General features: G+C 44.6%; 1 protein-coding gene across 1 annotated transcript in view; it reads left to right on the top strand.

The window, feature by feature from the left end:
- The window catches only part of LOC143039705 (lachesin-like), a 320,265-nt gene that overhangs the window by 271,649 nt on the left and 28,616 nt on the right, over window positions 1–20,000 (top strand). Inside the window, exon 5 of the mRNA XM_076209943.1 lies at window positions 17,054–17,243. Coding sequence (XP_076066058.1) covers window positions 17,054–17,243 — 190 coding nt within the window. The remainder of the gene's footprint in view (window positions 1–17,053; window positions 17,244–20,000) is intronic.

Raw genomic sequence — 20,000 nt, 5'->3', positions numbered from 1 at the left:
TACTTTTGTCCGATGTGAGATGAGGAGGCAAAGGTGAGTTTGAAATTATGTGTGAAGGAAATGTCGAGACGACAGCGGAGCTCATTTCTTTGAGACTCGTTTAATATTACACGGAACCCTAGTGTATTTTCGTTATCACCGAAGAAACGGAATTAATTTCGAACTTTAGCAGCGCCTCAATAAGATGTCAAGAATATCTCTGACACACACAGACACACACGCGCGTGCATACACACATATGCACACACACACACACACACACACACACACACACACACACACACACACACACACACACACACACACACACACACACACACACTTGCCCTTCCCTTTATATATATGCACCAGTACCACCTGCGACGCGCCATCTGCATGATGGACTTTCCGATGTCTGACGAGGAGGAGGAGGAGGAAGAGGAGGAGGAGGGAGAGGAGGAGGAGGGGGAACGAGGAAGAGGAGGAAAAGGAGGAGGAGGAAGGGAACGAATAAGAGGAGGAGGAGGAGGAGGAGGGGAACAAGGAAGAGAAGGAAGAGGAGGAGGGGAACGAGGAAGAGAAGGAGGAGGAGGGGAACGAGGAAGAGGAGGAGGAGAAGGAGGAAGGAGGAAGAGGAGAAGGAAGAGGAGGAGGGGGACGAGGAAGAAGAGGAAGAGGAAGAAGAAGGAGGAGGAAAAACATTTTAGGAGAGAGACTATCGTTTAGTGGGCCTGGGTGAGTGGCCATCACCGAGCCCCAGAGGGTGTGTGGGGGGGGGGGTATGTCCTCAATCGGGGTATGAGCTGTCCCTCTAAAACTGAATAAAAATCGCCTGAACACCCAGAAAAAAATAGTGTTCCTGAAACTACACAATATTCTAAAACAATTCTGTCAAATTGTCGGTCAGGTCGATTTCGTCTTTTAATCAGTTCCGATTTAACGACGCGACCTTCCCCTCATCAGGAGGCAAGGACGGTGCCCCTTACAAAGGATTTTGTACCGTGGAATTTTGTTATCCATGCCTTTGGTCCAACTCGCTGGCGCCAGGGATTGAACTGGCGTCACCTCAACCTCCGCCGTAGGTAACGACGCTCTAATCCGCTCGGCCAGGGAGTTTTCTTAAGATGAGTAAGCTCACCCAGCGTTAGGCGGAACGAAGTATTTGAATTGACCCAAGATGACCTAAGGTTCCAAAGGAGATTGACCGAGGGAATTGGATCAAGATAGTCAAAGAAGACGCCAAGCAAGGGTGGAACCTATATTAAATGCATAGCGTTTCTCTCGTTGAAGCTTTCTGAAATATACAGACGCAGACTAGAACCTCGAAGATCTTTATACATCTCGAAAAGGATGAGGGACACTACGACAGGACATCCCACGGGGTGCCACTTAAACTCTTTGTAACTACAGGAATTAAGTGAATTAAAGGAGGTGCAGTATTGAACATGCCTCTGTTTTGATCTATAAGGTTTGAACTCTAGGTAACTGCTGCTTCTAAACTTTTTCTCCGTATCTTGTCGGTTTCACGTAAAACCAGTGGTACCTCGAAGGGCAAAGAGAAGTATTGTCCCTCGAGGGCAAAGAGAAGTATTGTCCCTTAGAGGGCAAAGAGAAGTATTGTCCCTCAGAGGGCAAAGAGAAGTATTGTCCCTCAGAGGGCAAAGAGAAGTATTGTCCCTCAAAGGGCAAAGAGAAGTATTGTCCCTCAGAGGGCAAAGAGAGGCATTGTCCCTCAAAGGGCAAAGAGAAATATTGTCCCTCAGAGGGCAAAGAGAAGTATTGTCCCTCAGAGGGCAAAGAGAAGTATTGTCCCTCAGAGGGCAAAGAGAAGTATTGTCCCTCAAAGGGAAGAGAGAAACTTTGTCCCTCAAAGGGCGGAGAGAAACTTTATCCCTCAGAGGGCAAAGAGAAGTATTGTCCCTCGAGGGCAAAGAGAAATATTGTCCCTCAGAGGGCAAAGAGAAGTATTGTCCCTTAGAGGGCAAAGAGAAGTATTGTCCCTTAGAGGGCAAAGAGAAGTATTGTCCCTCAAAGGGCAAAGAGAAATATTGTCCCTTAGAGGGCAAAGAGAAGTATTGTCCCTCAAAGGGCAAAGAGAAGTATTGTCCCTCAGAGGGCAAAGAGAGGCATTGTCCCTCAAAGGGCAAAGAGAAATATTGTCCCTCAGAGGGCAAAGAGAAGTATTGTCCCTCAGAGGGCAAAGAGAAGTATTGTCCCTCAGAGGGCAAAGAGAAGTATTGTCCCTCAAAGGGAAGAGAGAAACTTTGTCCCTCAAAGGGCGGAGAGAAACTTTATCCCTCAGAGGGCAAAGAGAAGTATTGTCCCTCAAAGGGAAGAGAGAAACTTTGTCCCTCAAAGGGCGGAGAGAAACTTTATCCCTCAAAGAGCAAAAAGAAGCATTGTCTCTCAAAGGACAAAGAGAAGTATTGTTTCTCAAAGAGCAAAGAGAAACACACCCGATGCAAATTTCACTAGGAGAATAAAGGATCAGAATGAATAGAAGTGGATACAGGTATAGATAACTCACAAACTCACCATACCACTCTCATGCAGTGGGAAGTGAGAAACCCCCTATTTTTTTGCCGATGTTGGGTCGCCTCCCCGCCTGGCCTGGGCTATGGGAAACCAACACAGGAAGCTTGGAGTAGGTCCCGGGAATCGAACTCACGACTACATGTTCGTGAGTTCGACACTGTATCTGCTGAGCTACCCTGCGTCCCACATATCTAGATTGAACGTATAAAACTAGGAAATGGAGATGGAAAATGAACTTCAAGTGCATAAAAGTGTGAAACACTGGAAGTAGGTAAAACTACGAAACGGTCATTACTAGATTATAAAATGGTTTAACGTCACAAACTTCCCCCTATCAAGAGGCTAGGACGGTGCCCCTTACACAGGACTTTGTAGCGTGGAATTTAATTAACCATTCCCTTGGTTCAACTACGCCGGTGGCAGGGTTCGAACCGCCATCTCCTCGACCAGCGAGCTTCCAGAAAATGGGAAATGAAAAAACGAGTACAGAAAATGGAAGAGAAAGGTCTTTCCGTTTAGGTAATAAAAAAAAATCACCGGGAATATATATATATATATATATATATATATATATATATATATATATATATATATATATATATATATATATATATATATGCATATATATATATATATATATATATAAAGATGATTACAGGAGAGATTTATGAACTGTTGGTGAATATATGAGTTGCATTTCACAGAAAAATTAATAAAACTTGATTCGCCCCAGACGGAGTATGCTGCAGTGGTGGGAGTGGTACGGCCCCCGCAGATGAAGAAAGATATAATTAATATTTGAAAAAAGGTAAAGAAGAGCAAACAAAAGGATTCAGAGTCCAGATGAGGTGACACACGAATAAAGACAAAATATACAGGAACTGACAAAAACTTTGAAATAAAGAGCAAAAATGAAATAAAGAGCAGAGAGGTAATAAGATGGCAGTGCTGAGAACAAAGAACAGACTGGACACAATTGACAAAGAAGATTTCATAGTTGGAAACACAAGGAAACACAACGAACAGGGGAAGAAACAAGATTTTCTTTTTCTTTTTCTTTTTCTTATTTTATGGAGAAGTAGAGCTTTCGGTACAGATGCTCTGATTTGTGGAATATGATGGAAGAATAAAGCGAGCGAAATTAAATCTAAGTTTATCCAGTGGAAGCATAAAGACGGGAACCAGCGAGCATAACTTTTAGTCCGTACATTACAATTAGTTACACATGCACACACACACACGCAGAAACACACACAAACACACACACACACACACGTACAGAGAGGTACACAAGTATGACAGAGACACACACGCATGACAGAGCCACACACGCATACACACACACACACACACACACACACACACACACACACACACACACACACACACACACACACACACACACACACACACACACACACACACACACACACACACACGTACGCAGAAGCACACCAAACATAAACACACACGCATGTGCACCCATACACACACACACACACACACACACACACACACACACACACACACACACACACACACACACACACACACACACACAGACAGACAGACACACGCAAATGCATACACACAAAGAGAGAGAGAGAGAGAGAGTGTAGGGAGCGTGGGTCGTCCACTCGTGTGATGTTCTCTAAGCGAAAACTGATGTTGAATCGATGGAGGCAATACACCGCCGCCGCCGCCGCCAAGGCACAAGGAGGAGGAGAGACACACCACCCGACGCCCCCCCCCTCCTCCTCCTCCTTCTTCTACTTCTTCTTCTTCTTCTTCTTTTTCTTCTTCTTCTTAAGTAGCTATGCCTCCTCCTCGTTTTCCTCCTCGTCCTCTTCCTGGTCCTCCTCCTCCTTCTTCTTAAGTAGCTACACCTTCTCCTCCTCCTCCTCGTCCTCCTCCTCCTCCTCTTTCTCCTCCTCCTTCCTTTCACTACTCCCACAGGATGCCCCTAGGCACGTGACCCCTGAGTGCCCATTAAGAACATAAGCATGGAGAAGACTGCGAGAGACCCTAAGGCCTACACTTGGTAGTTCCATGTCCCTTAATACCTTTCATCCCTGTTCATAAAGTTATCCCATTTTCTCTTTAAAAAGATAAATTGTTTTAACGCTCACTTTATAGTTACCCACTCTGTTGATAAACCAATTCTTATCTATTTCCTTCCTAAACCTAAATTTGCCCAAAGTCTAGACAAGAACAGGACAGTTCACTTAAGAATAGATTCTTCCTAAACATCGTAATTCGAGATGTGATATCCTATCGTCTTTGTCACTCCGAAATGAAGTGACCTGTTCTTGTGTAGACTTGGTCAATTCCACCCCACCAAAATGGGTCCAGGTTTGGTCTGCTAGCCGCGTTTGAAATGGAGAAATGATAATATAGTTGCCTCTATCGTCTAACTTGAGCCTTAAACTTCCTTCTGGGTGCCTCTTTTTACGACCTAGCAAGACATCTTGTATCTCTCGCCTTAGTACGCGAAGTCCATTGCTTGAGATCGTGACCGGAATATGCAGCGTCACTTGGAAGGAACATTTGGCCCTATGACGTCACGTGTGTCCAAGAAAATAATCTCTTTTTGGTAATATGTAAAACATACACACACCCCGATATTAAATTTTGTGTTTTTGTTTTCTTACTAAATCACGGTTCCCTCAAAGAGGTATTGATATGGAAGTTATATTTGATACAATACTTGGAATCAGACGTTTAGGCGCTATATGTTTGGGTATTATTCAATTTATACACTCAATTTGGTCCTTTCCTTTCTCTTTCATTTCGTCTTTACTGCGCAGGCGCGATGACGTCATGTCGACTGTACATTTCCCATAATCTCATTTCGTCTACATAACAGGAATTTTCACAGGAAATAAATCCTAAAAAAGAAGAGAAAATCAAGAATACTGAAAGAAAAAAATCCGATATCATTAATGTCCAGAGAAATAACGTAAAGAAAACACTAATGGAAGAAGTTGCGCTGAGAGAATTTGGTCGACGCCATTGATGATTTCCGGCTGCGGGCGATCGTGTTGTTAAAATCGTCATGGGGGACTATTGCGTGGCAGGTCGAAAGAATCCTTTAATCAGAGGCGACAAATATATTGGCCGTTAGTATTTCTCAATCATGGAACGCTTGATATGTCTTCATCGAACCATTTGGAACCCCTCTCCCTTCATCCACCCTCCCTCACTCCCTTCCTCCTCTTCCTCCTCCTCCTCCTCCTCCTCTTCCTCCTCCTCCTCCTCTTGCTTCTCATCCTCTTCCTCTTCCTCCTCCTATCCCTCCTCCTGCTCCTCTTCCTCCTCCCCTCTTCCTCTTCCTCCTCATCTTCCACCTCCTCTTCCTCCTCCTCCTCCTCTTCCTCCTCTTCTTTCACTTCCTCCTCCTCTTCCTCCATCTCCTCCTCCTGTTCCTGTTCCTCTCTTCCTCTTTCTCCTCTTCCACCTCCTCCTCTTCATCCTCCTCCTCTTCCTCCTCCTCTTCCACTTCCTCTTCCTCCTTTTCCACCTTCTCCTCTTCCTCCTCCTCTTCCACTTCCTCTTCCTCCTCTTCCACCTTCTCCTCCTCTTTTTCCTCTCATCCCCCTATGCCTGTCTTTTCTCTTTCTTTTCTTTTTCTTTTTTCTTCTTTTTTCGTACAGTGTCGGCGTCCAATATCCCACCCAGCCTGATTTCCAATCCTGTTTTATCCTTTCACGTTTCCTGGAGGAAAAAAAGCGACAATTGCAAATAGTCTTCATTCCATCTCGTACCAGTCAACCTCTATTTTGCCCCTTCAATCTCCATTTCTCCTTGAATAACTCATTATTTCCACAAACGATTTTATTCGTCTCCAATGACACCTTTGCACGAGATGACGTCACGATGTCTGACCAATCACAGACGCGTTATCTAGATGTGGGCGGGGACTTACTTAGATATGGGTGTGGCTTATTTAGATGTGGGCGGAGCTTATTTGGATGTGGGCAGGGACTTACTTAGATGTGGGCGGGGATTTAATTAGATGTGGGCGGAGCTTACTTAGATGTGGGCAGGGACTTATTTAGAAATGGGTGTGGCTTATTTAGATATGGGCGGAGCTAATTTAGATATGTGTGGAGCTTCCTAGATGTGGGCGGGGCTTCACTCAGCCCCTCCTCCGGTGACCACCTCCCAGCTGAATTGAATTGTCTGGTATCGACTGAGCTAAGGATTGAAGATTTGTCAGCGTATAAGATCACGGTAAACCACGTCTACCCAAACTAGGCGAAAATCTTCTTCAATATTCTTCACTTTTATGCCTGTCTGCCCAGTTTCACATAATTCCCAATTAAGAATATTCGGCTACCTCCCTTGTAAGGGGGAAAACTTTGGTATATGTATGTAAAAATATTTGTAATAAAAACAATAGTTTAATAAGTTCTGAGAAGTAAGACAACAGCATATTAATGAAGAAACTTTTTTTTTTTTTTTTTGAGGATCGGGACCCAATATGTTTTGAGCAAAATTAATGGAATCCCCCATAAAAACAGATGTAACGTAAATGTAACTTAGTATAATGTAAATACAATGTAATGTTATATTACATAACGTAATGTAACGTAAGTTCATGTAAATGTAACGTAACGTACTGTAACATATTGTAACGTACATGTAACGCAATGTAACGCTCGAGTAAGTTCACTCATCGCTTTGTAGTGTTCATCATAAATATATATATATATATATATTATATATATATATATATATATATATATATATATATATATATATATATATATATATTATAACTTCGCTGGCGTTTCCTGCTTTACACTCTCTGGAAAGACGAAGAGTGCGGGATGATCTCATGGAGGTATTCAATTGGGTCGAGGGCTTTAACAAGGGTGATGCAGACAAGGTCATCATATTAAGAGAACAGGGGAGGACTCGAAATAATGGATATAAATTGGACAAATTCAGCTTTAGGAAGGAAATAGGCAAGAACTGGTTTACCAACAGAGTAGTTAATGAATGGAATAAACTTAGTAACCATGTAGTTAGGAGAGAAACTATAGGTTGCTTTAAGAGAACGTGAGATAACTTCATGGATTGGGATGATAGGTGGTAAGGGACATGGAACTACCTAGTGTAGGCCTTATGGTCTCTTGTAGTCTCCTTCATTCGTAAATGACGTAAACGTTCCTGATTCTGCGCATCAGCTGTGACGTGCTATGCGACGATAGCTGTGACATGCGCTGTCCGTCACGTTTCACCCCTTGTCCGTCACATTTCCGTCACGCGTCTTTCAACTGCAAACGACTTCAGAATCATCCCAATGATCAAACTCATCATAATAAAAAGATAACAATAATAATGATAATAATAATAATAATAATAATTAATAATAATAATGATAATGATAATAGTAAAAATAATAAACCGTATGCTGGTTGCGTCATCGGAAGCGTGCTGGTCTCGTATTCGTTGATTTGTGGGTTCGAAACCCGCACTCCTCACCGATCCCTAACAGTCCCCAGAGCGCGTCACAGGGCAAAGGTGACGGCTTCGGCCGCAGCTACTCAGCTCCTCCTGGCGTATTAGACTCCTCATCTTGTAAGACCAAATCCCCTAATCTGGTCCATGGGGGTACTCCGCTATCCGCATCCCGTTTTCTTTTCTCCCCCCCCCCTGCCAAAAAAGAAAGGGGAGAACCCATCAACAATGCCACTGTCGTCTTTCCACAATTTCTTCCAAGAAACAAATCTCCTCTTTTTTCTTCTGACTTATATCCCTCTCATCTACATACTTCACGTAACACTCCAACACTCCAGCAGTTAAGAGATACCAACACTCCCATCCTTCACTCCCATACTTCACTCCCATAGGCTTAAGAACGAATTACTCAAGAGACTGGTCGACCAATAGAGTAGTTAATGAATGGAATAAACTTGGTAACCATGTAGTAGTGGGCGCTGAAACCATTGTTCGTTTTAAGAGATACATACATATACCAAGGCTTTTTCCCCCTTACAAGGGAGGTAGCCAAAAAGGGAAAGGCATAAAAACACTCCCACCCATTTCATCCCTACATACACTCCACACCCCTCCCACCCTCCCTCTCATCTGAGCACCTCCTGGATGACGGGTCATCCCTGCACCCTGCCCACCGCCCTGGGTCAGAAGCAGTGTCGCAAGACACAGCACATCCACAGCAAGGCCGCTTCATTTAATCGGCGACCCCCCCTCTCCGCCCCCCTTGCATATAAGGAGAGGACGGGCTGCGTCAAAATTTACTCACACACACTACCCCACCCCCCACCCCCCTGCCCATTCCTCCTCATGCAATCACAACATCATCCATACACAACCATTCTCCACTCACCTCTGTCTTCCGTCCTCTCCCGTCCTTCCTCAACAGACATTCCCCTCTTCCCCAAAGCCCCCTTCACCCCATCCATCCACCTCATCCTAGGACGTCCCCTCATGTTCACTCCCTCCACATCTGCCTTCTTTTACTAGTCTTTCTTCACTCATTCTTTCCATGTGTCCAAACCATCCTAATATTCTTTCATCAACCCTATCTCCCAACTCCTTTTTCACCCCTGTTCTCCTCCTCACCTCCTCATTTCTCACTCTATCCAGCCTAGTAACCCCCACCATACTTCTCAGACACCTCATCTCAAACACATTCAAACTCCTTCTCTCTTCTTCTCTTATGTTCTACGTTTCTGCCCCATACAGTGCTGTTGGCACAATCACTCCTTCATACAGTCTCCTCTTCGCATCCATTCCCAAATGTCTATTCCTCATTACACTCTTTAATCCACCAAGGCATTTACTCGCTTCTCTCAATCTACATTCTACCTCCACCTTCACTCCACCTTTTCCTGCTACACTTGCACCGAGTATCTAAAACTATCCACTTCCTCCAGTCGCTCTCCCTTAATGTTCACTTCCAGTCTACTGCCACTTTCACCCCTTGTACATCTCATCACCTTACTTTTACCCACATTTATCTTTAGCTTTCTTCTATCATACACTCTCCCAAACTCTGCCACCAGCTTCCTCAATCCCTCCTCTGACCCTGCCACAAGCGCAGTGTCGTCCGCAAACAACAGCTGGCTCACCTCCCACTTTTCTCCATTTTCTTTAACCATCTCCAATCCCTGACCCACTACCCTAGCATTCACCTCTCGCACCACCCCATCCATGTATAAGTTGAACAGCCAGGGCGACATAACGCATCCTTGACGAAGTCCCACCTTTACTTCAAACCACTCACTCTCTCCATTTCTAATCCTGACACAAGCTCTACTACTCTCATAAAAACTCTTGACAGCTCCCAGAAGCTTTCCTCCTATCCCATAAATCTGCATAACCTCCCACAGTGCCTTTCTGTCTACCCTATCATAAGCCTTTTCCAGATACATAAAAGCCCAAAAAACATCCTTCCTCTTTCCTATAGCTTTCTCACATATCTGTCTTACCACAAAGATCTGATCTACACAACCTCTACCTGTCCTAAATCCACACTGTTCCTCACCAATTACTCCTTCTGTTCCTCTCCTAATCCTCTCAATTAAGATCCTCCCATAAGCCTTCCCTACTACACTTAACAGGCTAATCCCTCTGAAACTACTACATTCACACTTGTCCCCTTTTCCCTTGTAAAGAGGAACTATACAGGCACTTCTCCAGTCCTCCGGTACTCTACCCTCTCTCCAGCAAACATTAAATAACCTCACCAACCAGTCCACCATCACTGAACCTCCCTTTTTCAGACATTCTGCATGGCATCCATCCAGACCAGGTGCCTTACCTGCTTTCATCATCTTTACAACTGCCTTCACCTCATCCTTCCTTATTTCTCCTCCATTCTCCTCACTCATCACTCTCATTTTCTTCGCATTTCCCACTGCAGCTATTTTTCCTTCCCTATCCTCCTTCACATTTAGCAACTCCCTAAAATATTCTGCCCATCTTCCCCTTACTGCCATCTCTTCCATTATCATCTCTCCATCTGTACCTTTTACCTTTTCTTCTCTACTTGATTCGCCTCCTCTTCCTCTCTTAATTTCTTTCCAAAACATCTTTTTATTACTTTCAAAATTTTCTGTCATACTCCTACCCCATTTCACATCTGCTCTCCTCTTTGCCTCCTTTACCTTTTGCTTTACTTCTCTTTTCTTTTCTTTGTACGTCTCATATGACTCCCCCGTCCTCTTTTGTAACCAATCTGTGAATGCTCGCTTCTTCTCTTCTACAACCTTCTTTGTTTCCTCATCCCACCATTCACTACCCTTTCTTCTATTTCCCCCTGTCCTTCTTGTTCCACACACCATCCTTGAACACTTTAAGACTCCCTCCTTGAACCATCCCCATTCCTCCTCCACACCCATCTCTGCTCCATCCTTTACTCCCTCCCACTCCTCCTTCAGCTTCTTTTCGTACTCCTTCTCCTTTTCCTTTTCATTCAAGGAGTTCACTCTAAGAACCTCCCTACCTTTTGTCCCTTTCCTCTTTCTCCATCTATCCTCCACTCTCAGCTTACCTTCCACCAAAAAATGATCTGATATTCCCCCACCCTCTCCCCTTAGCACATGTACATCCTTAACTCTTCCTATCATAATCCTATTCACCACTACATAATCCATTAGCGCTCTATCTACCACCCTTCCCTCCACCACCCTCTCCCATGTGTACTTATGCTTGACTTTCTTCCGAAACACTGTATTTGCTATCATCAACTCTCTTTCTAGACACATTTCCACCATCAACTCTCCACTACGATTCTTTCCTGGAACTCCACACTTCCCAACCACTCCATCGATTGGACCATTTCCTACCCTAGCATTAAGGTCTCCCAGTACTATTACATTGACATTTCTTCCTAAACCCTCTATGCACTCATTTAAATCTATCCAAAAGGCCTCCCTTTCTTCCACGCTCTTCTCACTGCCAGGCCCATATGCACTTACAAAGACCCACATCTCCTTTCCCAGTTTCACCTTCATCCACATTATCCTTGAGGAAACCTCCTTCCACTCCACTACCTGTTTACCTATCTCCTCACTTACTAGAATAGCCACCCCTTCCCTCCCTCGCCCTCTCTTCACTCCTGATAACCTCCCACTTACACTCCCAAACTTACACTCACCCTTCCCTTTCAACTTAGTTTCACTCAAAGCCAACACATCCATCTTTCTTCTCACAAACATACTACCTATCTCTTCCCTTTTACTCTCATCTGTACCACATCCACGCACATTAAAAGAGATGATGAGATAAATTTATGGATACGGATGATTGGTGAAAAGGGACATGGAACTGCCTCGTGTAGGTTATAGGGTCTCTTGCAGTCTCTTCCATTCTTATGTTCTTTTGTACTCTATCCCGGATAGAAGCGCTAGTGAAAAGTCGTGAGACTTGTGAGACCCCCTCCCCCCTCCTTCCCGTTCCCATTCCACCCTGTTCCTCCCTCCCTCCCTCCCTTCCCTCTCTCCCCTCCCTCTCTTCCTCCCCTCCCTCTCTCCCTCCCTCTCTCCCTCCCTCCCTCCCTTCCTCCCTCCCTCTCTCCCTCCCTTCCCTCCCTCTTTCCCTTCCCTCCCTTCCTCCCTCCCCTCCCTCTCTCCCTCCCTTCCCTCCCTCTTTCCCTTCCCTCCCTCCCCTCCCTTCCTTCCCTCCCTTCCCTCCCTTCCCTCCCTCCCATCCCTCCCTCCCTTCCCTCCTTCTCTCCCTTCCCTCCCTTCCCTCCCTCTTTCCCTTCCCTCCCTCCCCTCCCTTTCTCCCTCCTCTCCTTCTCTCCCTCCCTCCCTCCCTCCCTCCCTCCCTCCCCTCCCTCCTTCCCTCCCTCTCTCCCTGCCCTCCCTCTCTTCCTTCCCTCCCTCCCTTCCCTCCCTTCCCTCCCTGTGTCCTTTCCCTCCCTCCCCTCCTTCCCTCCCTTACCTCCCTCCCCCCCTCCCTTCCCTCCCTGGCCCCTTTCTTCAACAGCAACCCATAAACATAGGCGGCGAGGTCCAAAACAACCAATGTGATTCTGGCAAGCAAATGTTCCCAACTGATAAAATTAGCTAATAACTTTTATCCCGCGACAATTTACAAGTTTCCCCCCTCCCCCTTCCCCCTCCCCCCCTTCCCCGCCCCTCCGCCGCCGCCATTTGCACGCCCGCGGCCGTCGAGGGCGTTAGCAGCAGCCGGCGGGCTGGGCAGATGCCGCCGCGTCGCCAATTACAACTTAATCGTTCTATTTTGGATTCCGAGCAGAGCGGTCGTGTTGCGGTCGGCCTCGTCCGGCCGCGATATATATGGAGGGGGAGGAGGAGGTGGGAGAGGGGGAGGAGGAGGAAGAGGAGGAGGGGGGAGGAGGATGACCAACCGACGACAAATGCGGCCATGACAGCAAGCGGCAGCAGAAGGATCCCTGGGCAGCAGAAGTCCTGGCAGCAGGGCGGGCACCGAGACGAAGTGGAGGACGAGGAAGAGGAGGAGGGAAGTGGAGGAAGAGGGTGGTATGAGAGGAAGGTAGAGAGAGGGAGAAGGAGGAAGAAGAGGAGGAGGAGGAGGAGGAGGAGGAAGGAGGTGGAAAAAGAGGAAGATAGAAAGAGGGAAAAGGAGGAGGGCGAGGAAGAGGAGGGAGGTGGAGGAAGAGGGTGGTATGAGAGGATGGTAGAAAAAGGGAGAAGAGGAGGAGGAAGAAGAATAGGAGGAGTAGGAGGAGGAAGCGGAAGAGGAGGGAGGTGGAGGAAGAGGGTGGTATGAGAGGAAGGTAGAAACATGGAGAAGGAGGAAGAAGAGGAGGAGGAAGACGAAGAGGAGGAGGAGGAGGGAGGTGGAGGAAGAGGGTGGTAGGAGAGGAAGGTAGAAAGAGGAAGAAGAAAAGGAGGAGGAGGGAGGTATGAGAAGGAGGAAGGAGATGGAAAAGAAAGGAAGGGGATGGAAGGAGAGGGAGGAGGAGAAAAAAGAGGAGGACGAAGAGGCACAGGAGAGAGGTGGAGGAAGAGGGAGGCATGAGAGGAAGGGAGTGGAAAGAAGAGGAGGAGGAGGAGGAGGAAGAGGCGTAGGAAGTGGATGAAGAGGAAAGAGGAAGGAAAAGGAGGAAGAAGAAGAGGACGAAGAGACGTAGGAGGGAGGTGGAGAAGAGGGAGGTGCAGAAAGAGGCAGGAGAAGGAGGAAGAAGAAGAGGAGAAGGAAAAGAAGGAGAAAGAAGAGGCGTAGGAAAGAAGTGGAGGAGGAGGAAGTGGAGAAAGAGGAAAAAAGTGGAAAGAGGAGGAGGAGGAAGAAATGGAGGAGGAGGAGGAGGAGGAGGAGGAGGAAAGAGATGGAGGAGGAGAAGGAGGAGGAAGAGATGGAGAAGGAGGAGGAGGAGGAGGAAGAGATGGAGAAGGAGGAGGAGGAGGACGAAGAGATGGAGGAGAAGGAGGAAGAGGAAAAGGAAGAGAAGGAGGAGGAGGGGGAAGAGATGGAGGAGGAGGAGGAAGAGATGAAGGAGGAGGAGGAAGAGGAAGAAGAGATGGAGGAGGAGGAGGAGGAAGAGGTGTTGCGGAAGGAGGTCATGCAGGCAGGCAGGCGCGCATCGAGATGGCGGCAGTAAACAAGAAGGGGGAGGGGGGAAGAGATAAAAGAAAGAAACGACTTCGGCCGCAACACGAAGAAGAAGAAGAAGAAGGAGGAGGAGGAGGAGGAGAAGAAGGAAGAACCCGGACGTGTCCCCCTCTTCCTCTTTTTTTTTTTTTTTTTTTTTTTTTTTATTCTGGTTGTCGCCACACTATTCCGTGACGCCCCTATCCAACCCCGTGATCGAGCGGGTTAAATACCATGGGGAACTTAGGCCCTGTTCACACTAGCGATTTCAACCGCCGCTGTTCAATTACAATGTACGTCAATGGAGACGTTCACACACAACCGCGCATTTTTTTTCCTTGACTATGCGGCTCCGCCGTGGTCTCCGCATGATTCAAACCGCTAGTGTGAACAGTGTCGTATTGTTCATTGTTTATTGTTCTTGTTTATCCGGTCCTATTCCACCTGAGTGTTCTGTAGAACCGACATTTTTTCTTATATGATATATAATACATATTACAAAACTTGTACTAAAACCTCATCACATTAAATGTATGAAAATGTATGGACAATAAAAAAAATCACCTATAAAAACCACCCAGCCAAAACTGACAGAAAAACAAAAAAGACTTTTACAAAAGATCCCCAAAAAGGAGATATATACTGTCACAGGTCCAAGGCTTTTCAAAGACCAAAAGGCCACGTAGTGATATCCCATTGTATCACCTTCGACGTTGTTGAATACGCCTAACCTCCCCCCACACACCCCAAACCACAACATTGAATTGCTCCCACATACAGACGATCTACGAATAACGTCGCAGCACCGCAATTGAAAAGAAAACATGCAGACAAGAACTCACAATCGGAGATAAGACTGCTGATAAGGACTCGCAGCTAGAGATAAGACTGCTCACATGGACTCCCAGGTAGAGAAAAGGCTGATGACAAGAACTCACAGAGAAAAGACTTCTGACAAGTATGAAAAAAATAACACGATTGGGGAAAATGTCTGATACACAACAGACCATAATCAACCATCCAAGACATTCTCGTTGACTTTACTCACCCTCAGATATAATGTCCGATAGACAAAATGTCCGGTAGGCAAACTGTCCGTAGGCAAAATATCCGGTAGGCAAAATGTCCTTCGGCAAAATGTCCGGTAGCCAAAATGTCCGGTAGGCAAAATGTCCTCAGGCAAAATGTCCGGAAGGCAAAATGTCCTTAGGCCAACTGTCCGGTAGGCAAAATGTCCTCAGGCAAAATGTTCGGAAGGCAAACTGTCCGAAGGTAAAATGTTCGGTAGACAAACTGTCCGTAGGCAAAATGTCCGGTAGGCTAAATATTCGGTAGGCAAACTATCCGGTAGGGAAACTGTCCGGTAGACAAAATGTCCAGTTGGCAAAATATCCGTAGGCAAAATGTCCGGCCACGCAGACAACCACAAGTCCAAGAACCATCCTACCGTTCCACCCAATACCCAGAGTGTGACGCCAAACAAGGCGAAGAGCCTACGCCAGGAGGCGCTGAGTAGCTGGGGTCGAAGCCATCACCTTTACCCTGTTACGCGCTTTGTGGGGATTGTTGCTCCCAGGAAATTTGCAGTCGCTGCTGGGAATCGGAGAGGAGTGCAGGGTTCGAACCCACAAGGACCCCGACAGAGCTGGGCGCATTCCTCGGTGCGTTCTTAAATGCGTTCCTAGGTGCGTTCCGCTTTAGTTTGGGTGCGGTTAGAGCTCCCAAACTATAGCTTAAGAGACAGGTTCATACCGAAATAAAAGTCCGGTAGGCCACATACTATACCAAAAAAAAAAATTCGTATACCACATCGGAAAGGTAGGCCACATACTATACAAGCACCTATATTGCTTTAATACTTTGGGAGCGCTAACCGCGGAACGCGCCGAGGAACGCGCCCAGCTCTGCACACAAGACTCTGTGTCCAGAACAGGTGGCTAGGACGGTGCTCGGCGTTATCACATTGGGATGTTTTTCCCCCAACCTCCAGTTCGTCGGTGGTACCGACCACCTCCAGCATTTTTTCCTCCGTCAAATCATTATGGCAAACTATGTTGTTTTCTCAACAATTCACGTAGAATGTCGTTTCATATGCTGGTTTTTTTTTTTTTTTTTTTTTTTTTTTTTTTTCCCAATACATCAGATTCCTTTCCGAGAGCTTCGGGATGCAAATCTGCACCAACAGTCGGAGGAAAAATAGCCCAGTGTGATAACCCCTTTACAAAGGACTTTGTAGCGTGGAATTTAATGTACCATGCCCTTGGTCCAACTCGCTGGCGGAAGGGTTCGAACCATCGTTACGACCTCCGTCGCAAGTACCGACGCTCGAAGATGCCAGAGGCGTACCAAACTAAAAAGAATAATAAATAAGATAAAAATAAAATAAAATAAAAATCGGACGACAGAGAGAAAAGAACCTATAACAGTAAACGCTGCTTCCATAGCTCAATTTCCATCTTGGTGGTGACACACTAGCATTTCTCACTAGCATGCTACTTGTTTTTGCGACTTGTTTTTGCTAGCTCGTTTGAGTAGAAACGTCTTCGGTTACAATATTCTAGACTTTCGCAAAAACATCTCAACAATATGTCTAATATTCGTATTTTAGGTTTAACTTCTCTTAGTTCGCCATTCGGCTTTTCACTGTATGACGCAAGATTAATTTGACTTTTGGAAATTTGAAAAAAAAAAAAAAATCGTAACCGAAGTCGTTTCTGCTCAAACGAAGTCGCAAAAGCATCAGAATTCTCAGCACAGCACGTGACTTCCGAGGCTGCGAAGTGGAGGAAGAAACTGCGATATTTTTCATACCAATGTCTTACTCCCCTCCCCCCCCCTCTTCCCCCTCATACACCATTTTACATAAATCCTGACCAACCACGGAGGGAGGAGGTGGAGTGGGGGGAAGGGGAGGGAGGAGGAGGGAGGGGCTAGCGGTGACGAAGAACTCTTTTGATAAACGACCTCCGTATCGCTTGCGTTCCAGCTGGGCTACCTGGAGGTCCAGATCCCCCCGGAGTTCGTGGACGAGGAGAGTTCGGGAGACGTCTCTGTCAACGAGGGTCAGGAGGTCCTCCTCAACTGCGTGGCCCATGCTCACCCTCCGGCCAAGGTCCATTGGGTGCGGGAGGACAAGAAGATGATAAGGGTGACCAGTGGAGGCATCACAAAAAAAGGTGAGAAGTGAATATATTCCTGAAGAGGGCTATAGCTACTAGCCGAAATATAGATTTTATACTTCTAATTTTTCTTTTATTCCGACTGTGGGCTCTTCGTAATTATTGTTTACAAATGTGCTACAACATTTTGTCTAAGTGATTATATATATATATATATATATATATATATATATATATATATATATATATATATATATATATATATATATAATAATATATATATATATATAAAGTAGACCACTTGGAAAAGAAAAACTAACGAAGCAGAGCGCTTTCGTATATTACATCCAGTGCACTGGCTGTAATATACGACAGCGCTTCGCTTCGTTAGTTTCTTTTTTCCAAGTGGTCTACTTTGCATAATTGAACACACGTACCCGTATTCTTATTAGCATATATATATACATATATATATATATATATATATATATATATATATATATATATTGTTGTAGAAACCACTGGGGAAATTGAATAAATGGTGACAGAAGGTTTTCATCTATTTAAGACATCTTCAAAGACACGGACCTTTGAAGATGTCTTAAATAGGCGAAAACGTTCGGTCACCACTTACTACCTTTTCCCAGTGGTTTCTGCAAATATCGTTAATCACGTGTTCCTTGTAATTTCTTTGCATATATATTAAGACATTGGGACAATTGTGAGAAAGTTGGAGGGGGAAACACGGGTCTTGATCCGTCACAGTAACTTCTTCAAAGGAATGATCATTCCATTGAAGAAGCTACTGTAAAGCGAAACCGGTCAGGAATACACTCAATAATTGTATCAAGACCAGTCTTTCCCCGTTCCACCTTTCCCTTATATATGTATATGTATATGTGTATGTATATATATATATATATATACATATATATATATATATATATATATATATATATAAAGAGGTGATTATGTTTATCAAAGTGTATTAATATGCCAGTAGTCTATTTTTCGTTTCTTCATCTACATAATTATACTCGCCCCTTAATTTAACGGACCACGATGAAAGAATTTCGAATTTAACGGACTCCCTCGTTTACAAAATTTTGAGTTTACTACAGCAGCAGATTTTTTTAAAATGAAGTCCCCTTAGATCAGTAGTTCTTAACCAGGGTTCGGCAGAGGTCACACACACACACACACACACACACACACACACACACACACACACACACACACACACACACACACACACACACACACACACACACACACACACACACACATACACACACACACACAAGCACAAACACACACACACATACATATACATACAAATACCAAAGGCCTTCTCCCCTTACACGTTGGGTAGCAAAAAAAGAAAAAGGCATAGAAACCACTCCCATCCACACACACACACACACATAAAATCCATGTAAAATACATGTTTAGGTAGTTTTATTCTTTGAACACAGTGATATTGTGTGCAACCGATGCACGCTTCATTCTGTGCACTAATAGAATATATAACTATGTTTTGAAAAAATATATATATATTATTTTATTTTTTTCCAAATAGGAAGGGCTCAATGAATGCACAGATGGACCCTGCGGGGTTCAGTACCTCCAAGAAGGTTATGAATCACTACCTTAGATTAGAAGAAAGTCCGTTATATCGGGGGTCCGTTATACCTGGGGTCCGTTATATTCGCGATCCGTTAAATCCGGGGTCCATTATTATCGAATCCGTTAAATCGAAGGTTATTTCCAATTTCAAGAGGTTTGCCAGTCTTGTTCATGTGAATTTGATGACATTTCAGGTGGGATCTTATACACACAGACCTTGATGCAATTTCTTACTTGTGATATGAAATTTTGCCATGTTTGTGCTTTTCAAAATTACATTTATATTGAAATTAAAGTTAAAAGACCCGGAAGCCTCAATATTCTTATTAAAGGTTAAAAAGGAATAGATTGTTTTTTGGCAAAAGTTTGTCTAGTTAAAAGTTATAAAGTGTTTTCCAAACACGTGAATTTAATTTCAATTTTTTTTTTTTTTGGGGGGGGGGTGGAGACCTGGAACCATTAAGAATTGTTTATGAAAATATATTTCTTCTTATTTTTCTTTTAAAACCACAAAACATGCTGCTCCCTTCCCAATCGCATTTCTTTTTAGTAAATAATGTCCTTAATCAAGTACTTGTGCTTTTGTTTAGTCATGTCTGTCAATTCACTTTTGAAATAAAAAACGGCGATATGACGTCACGAAGAACACTTGATTGACCTACTTTTCATTTTGAAATATTAGTTATCATGTCCTTTCGTAACAATCTATTACTTCTTCATTATTCTTGTTTTCGTCCTCAAGCAGACGTAAGCTGCTTTTTCATTTTTAAGAAGTTACTTTTATTTTCTGAAATTTAGTTCCATTTTTCTTAATATCAAACCTGTACTTTATTTCTTGGAGTCTTTCTCCATTTTCATACTTTTCGAATGAAAGTATTTGTATGTTATCCGTCATTACAATTCTAGATTTACCAGTCTGCCGGAATGCATCAAGATATCTAGTTGCCAGCTTGAATAGACTGAACATAACAATTTCATTTAAAATTTACTGACGTAGCTTACGAATGCTGGAACACAATTATTTAATCTCAAATTTGACGTAAATTTCGTGGGTTGCAATACAACGATTCGAACGCCCCTGATGACGTAGTTTGTCGTCGACAAACGGCCAACGGTCGATTTGACTCCACCCCGTGCGTCGAGAGACAGACCCGCTCTCACTCACTCACTCCCCACCCACCCAACTCC

Source organism: Oratosquilla oratoria, chromosome 27 (assembly GCF_046742065.1).
Source record: "Oratosquilla oratoria isolate Oo_2021 chromosome 27, ASM4674206v1, whole genome shotgun sequence".
Taxonomy (NCBI): domain Eukaryota; kingdom Metazoa; phylum Arthropoda; class Malacostraca; order Stomatopoda; family Squillidae; genus Oratosquilla; species Oratosquilla oratoria.
Note: the sequence above shows the minus strand (reverse complement) of the source record. Positions and strands in the feature narration are given on the sequence as shown.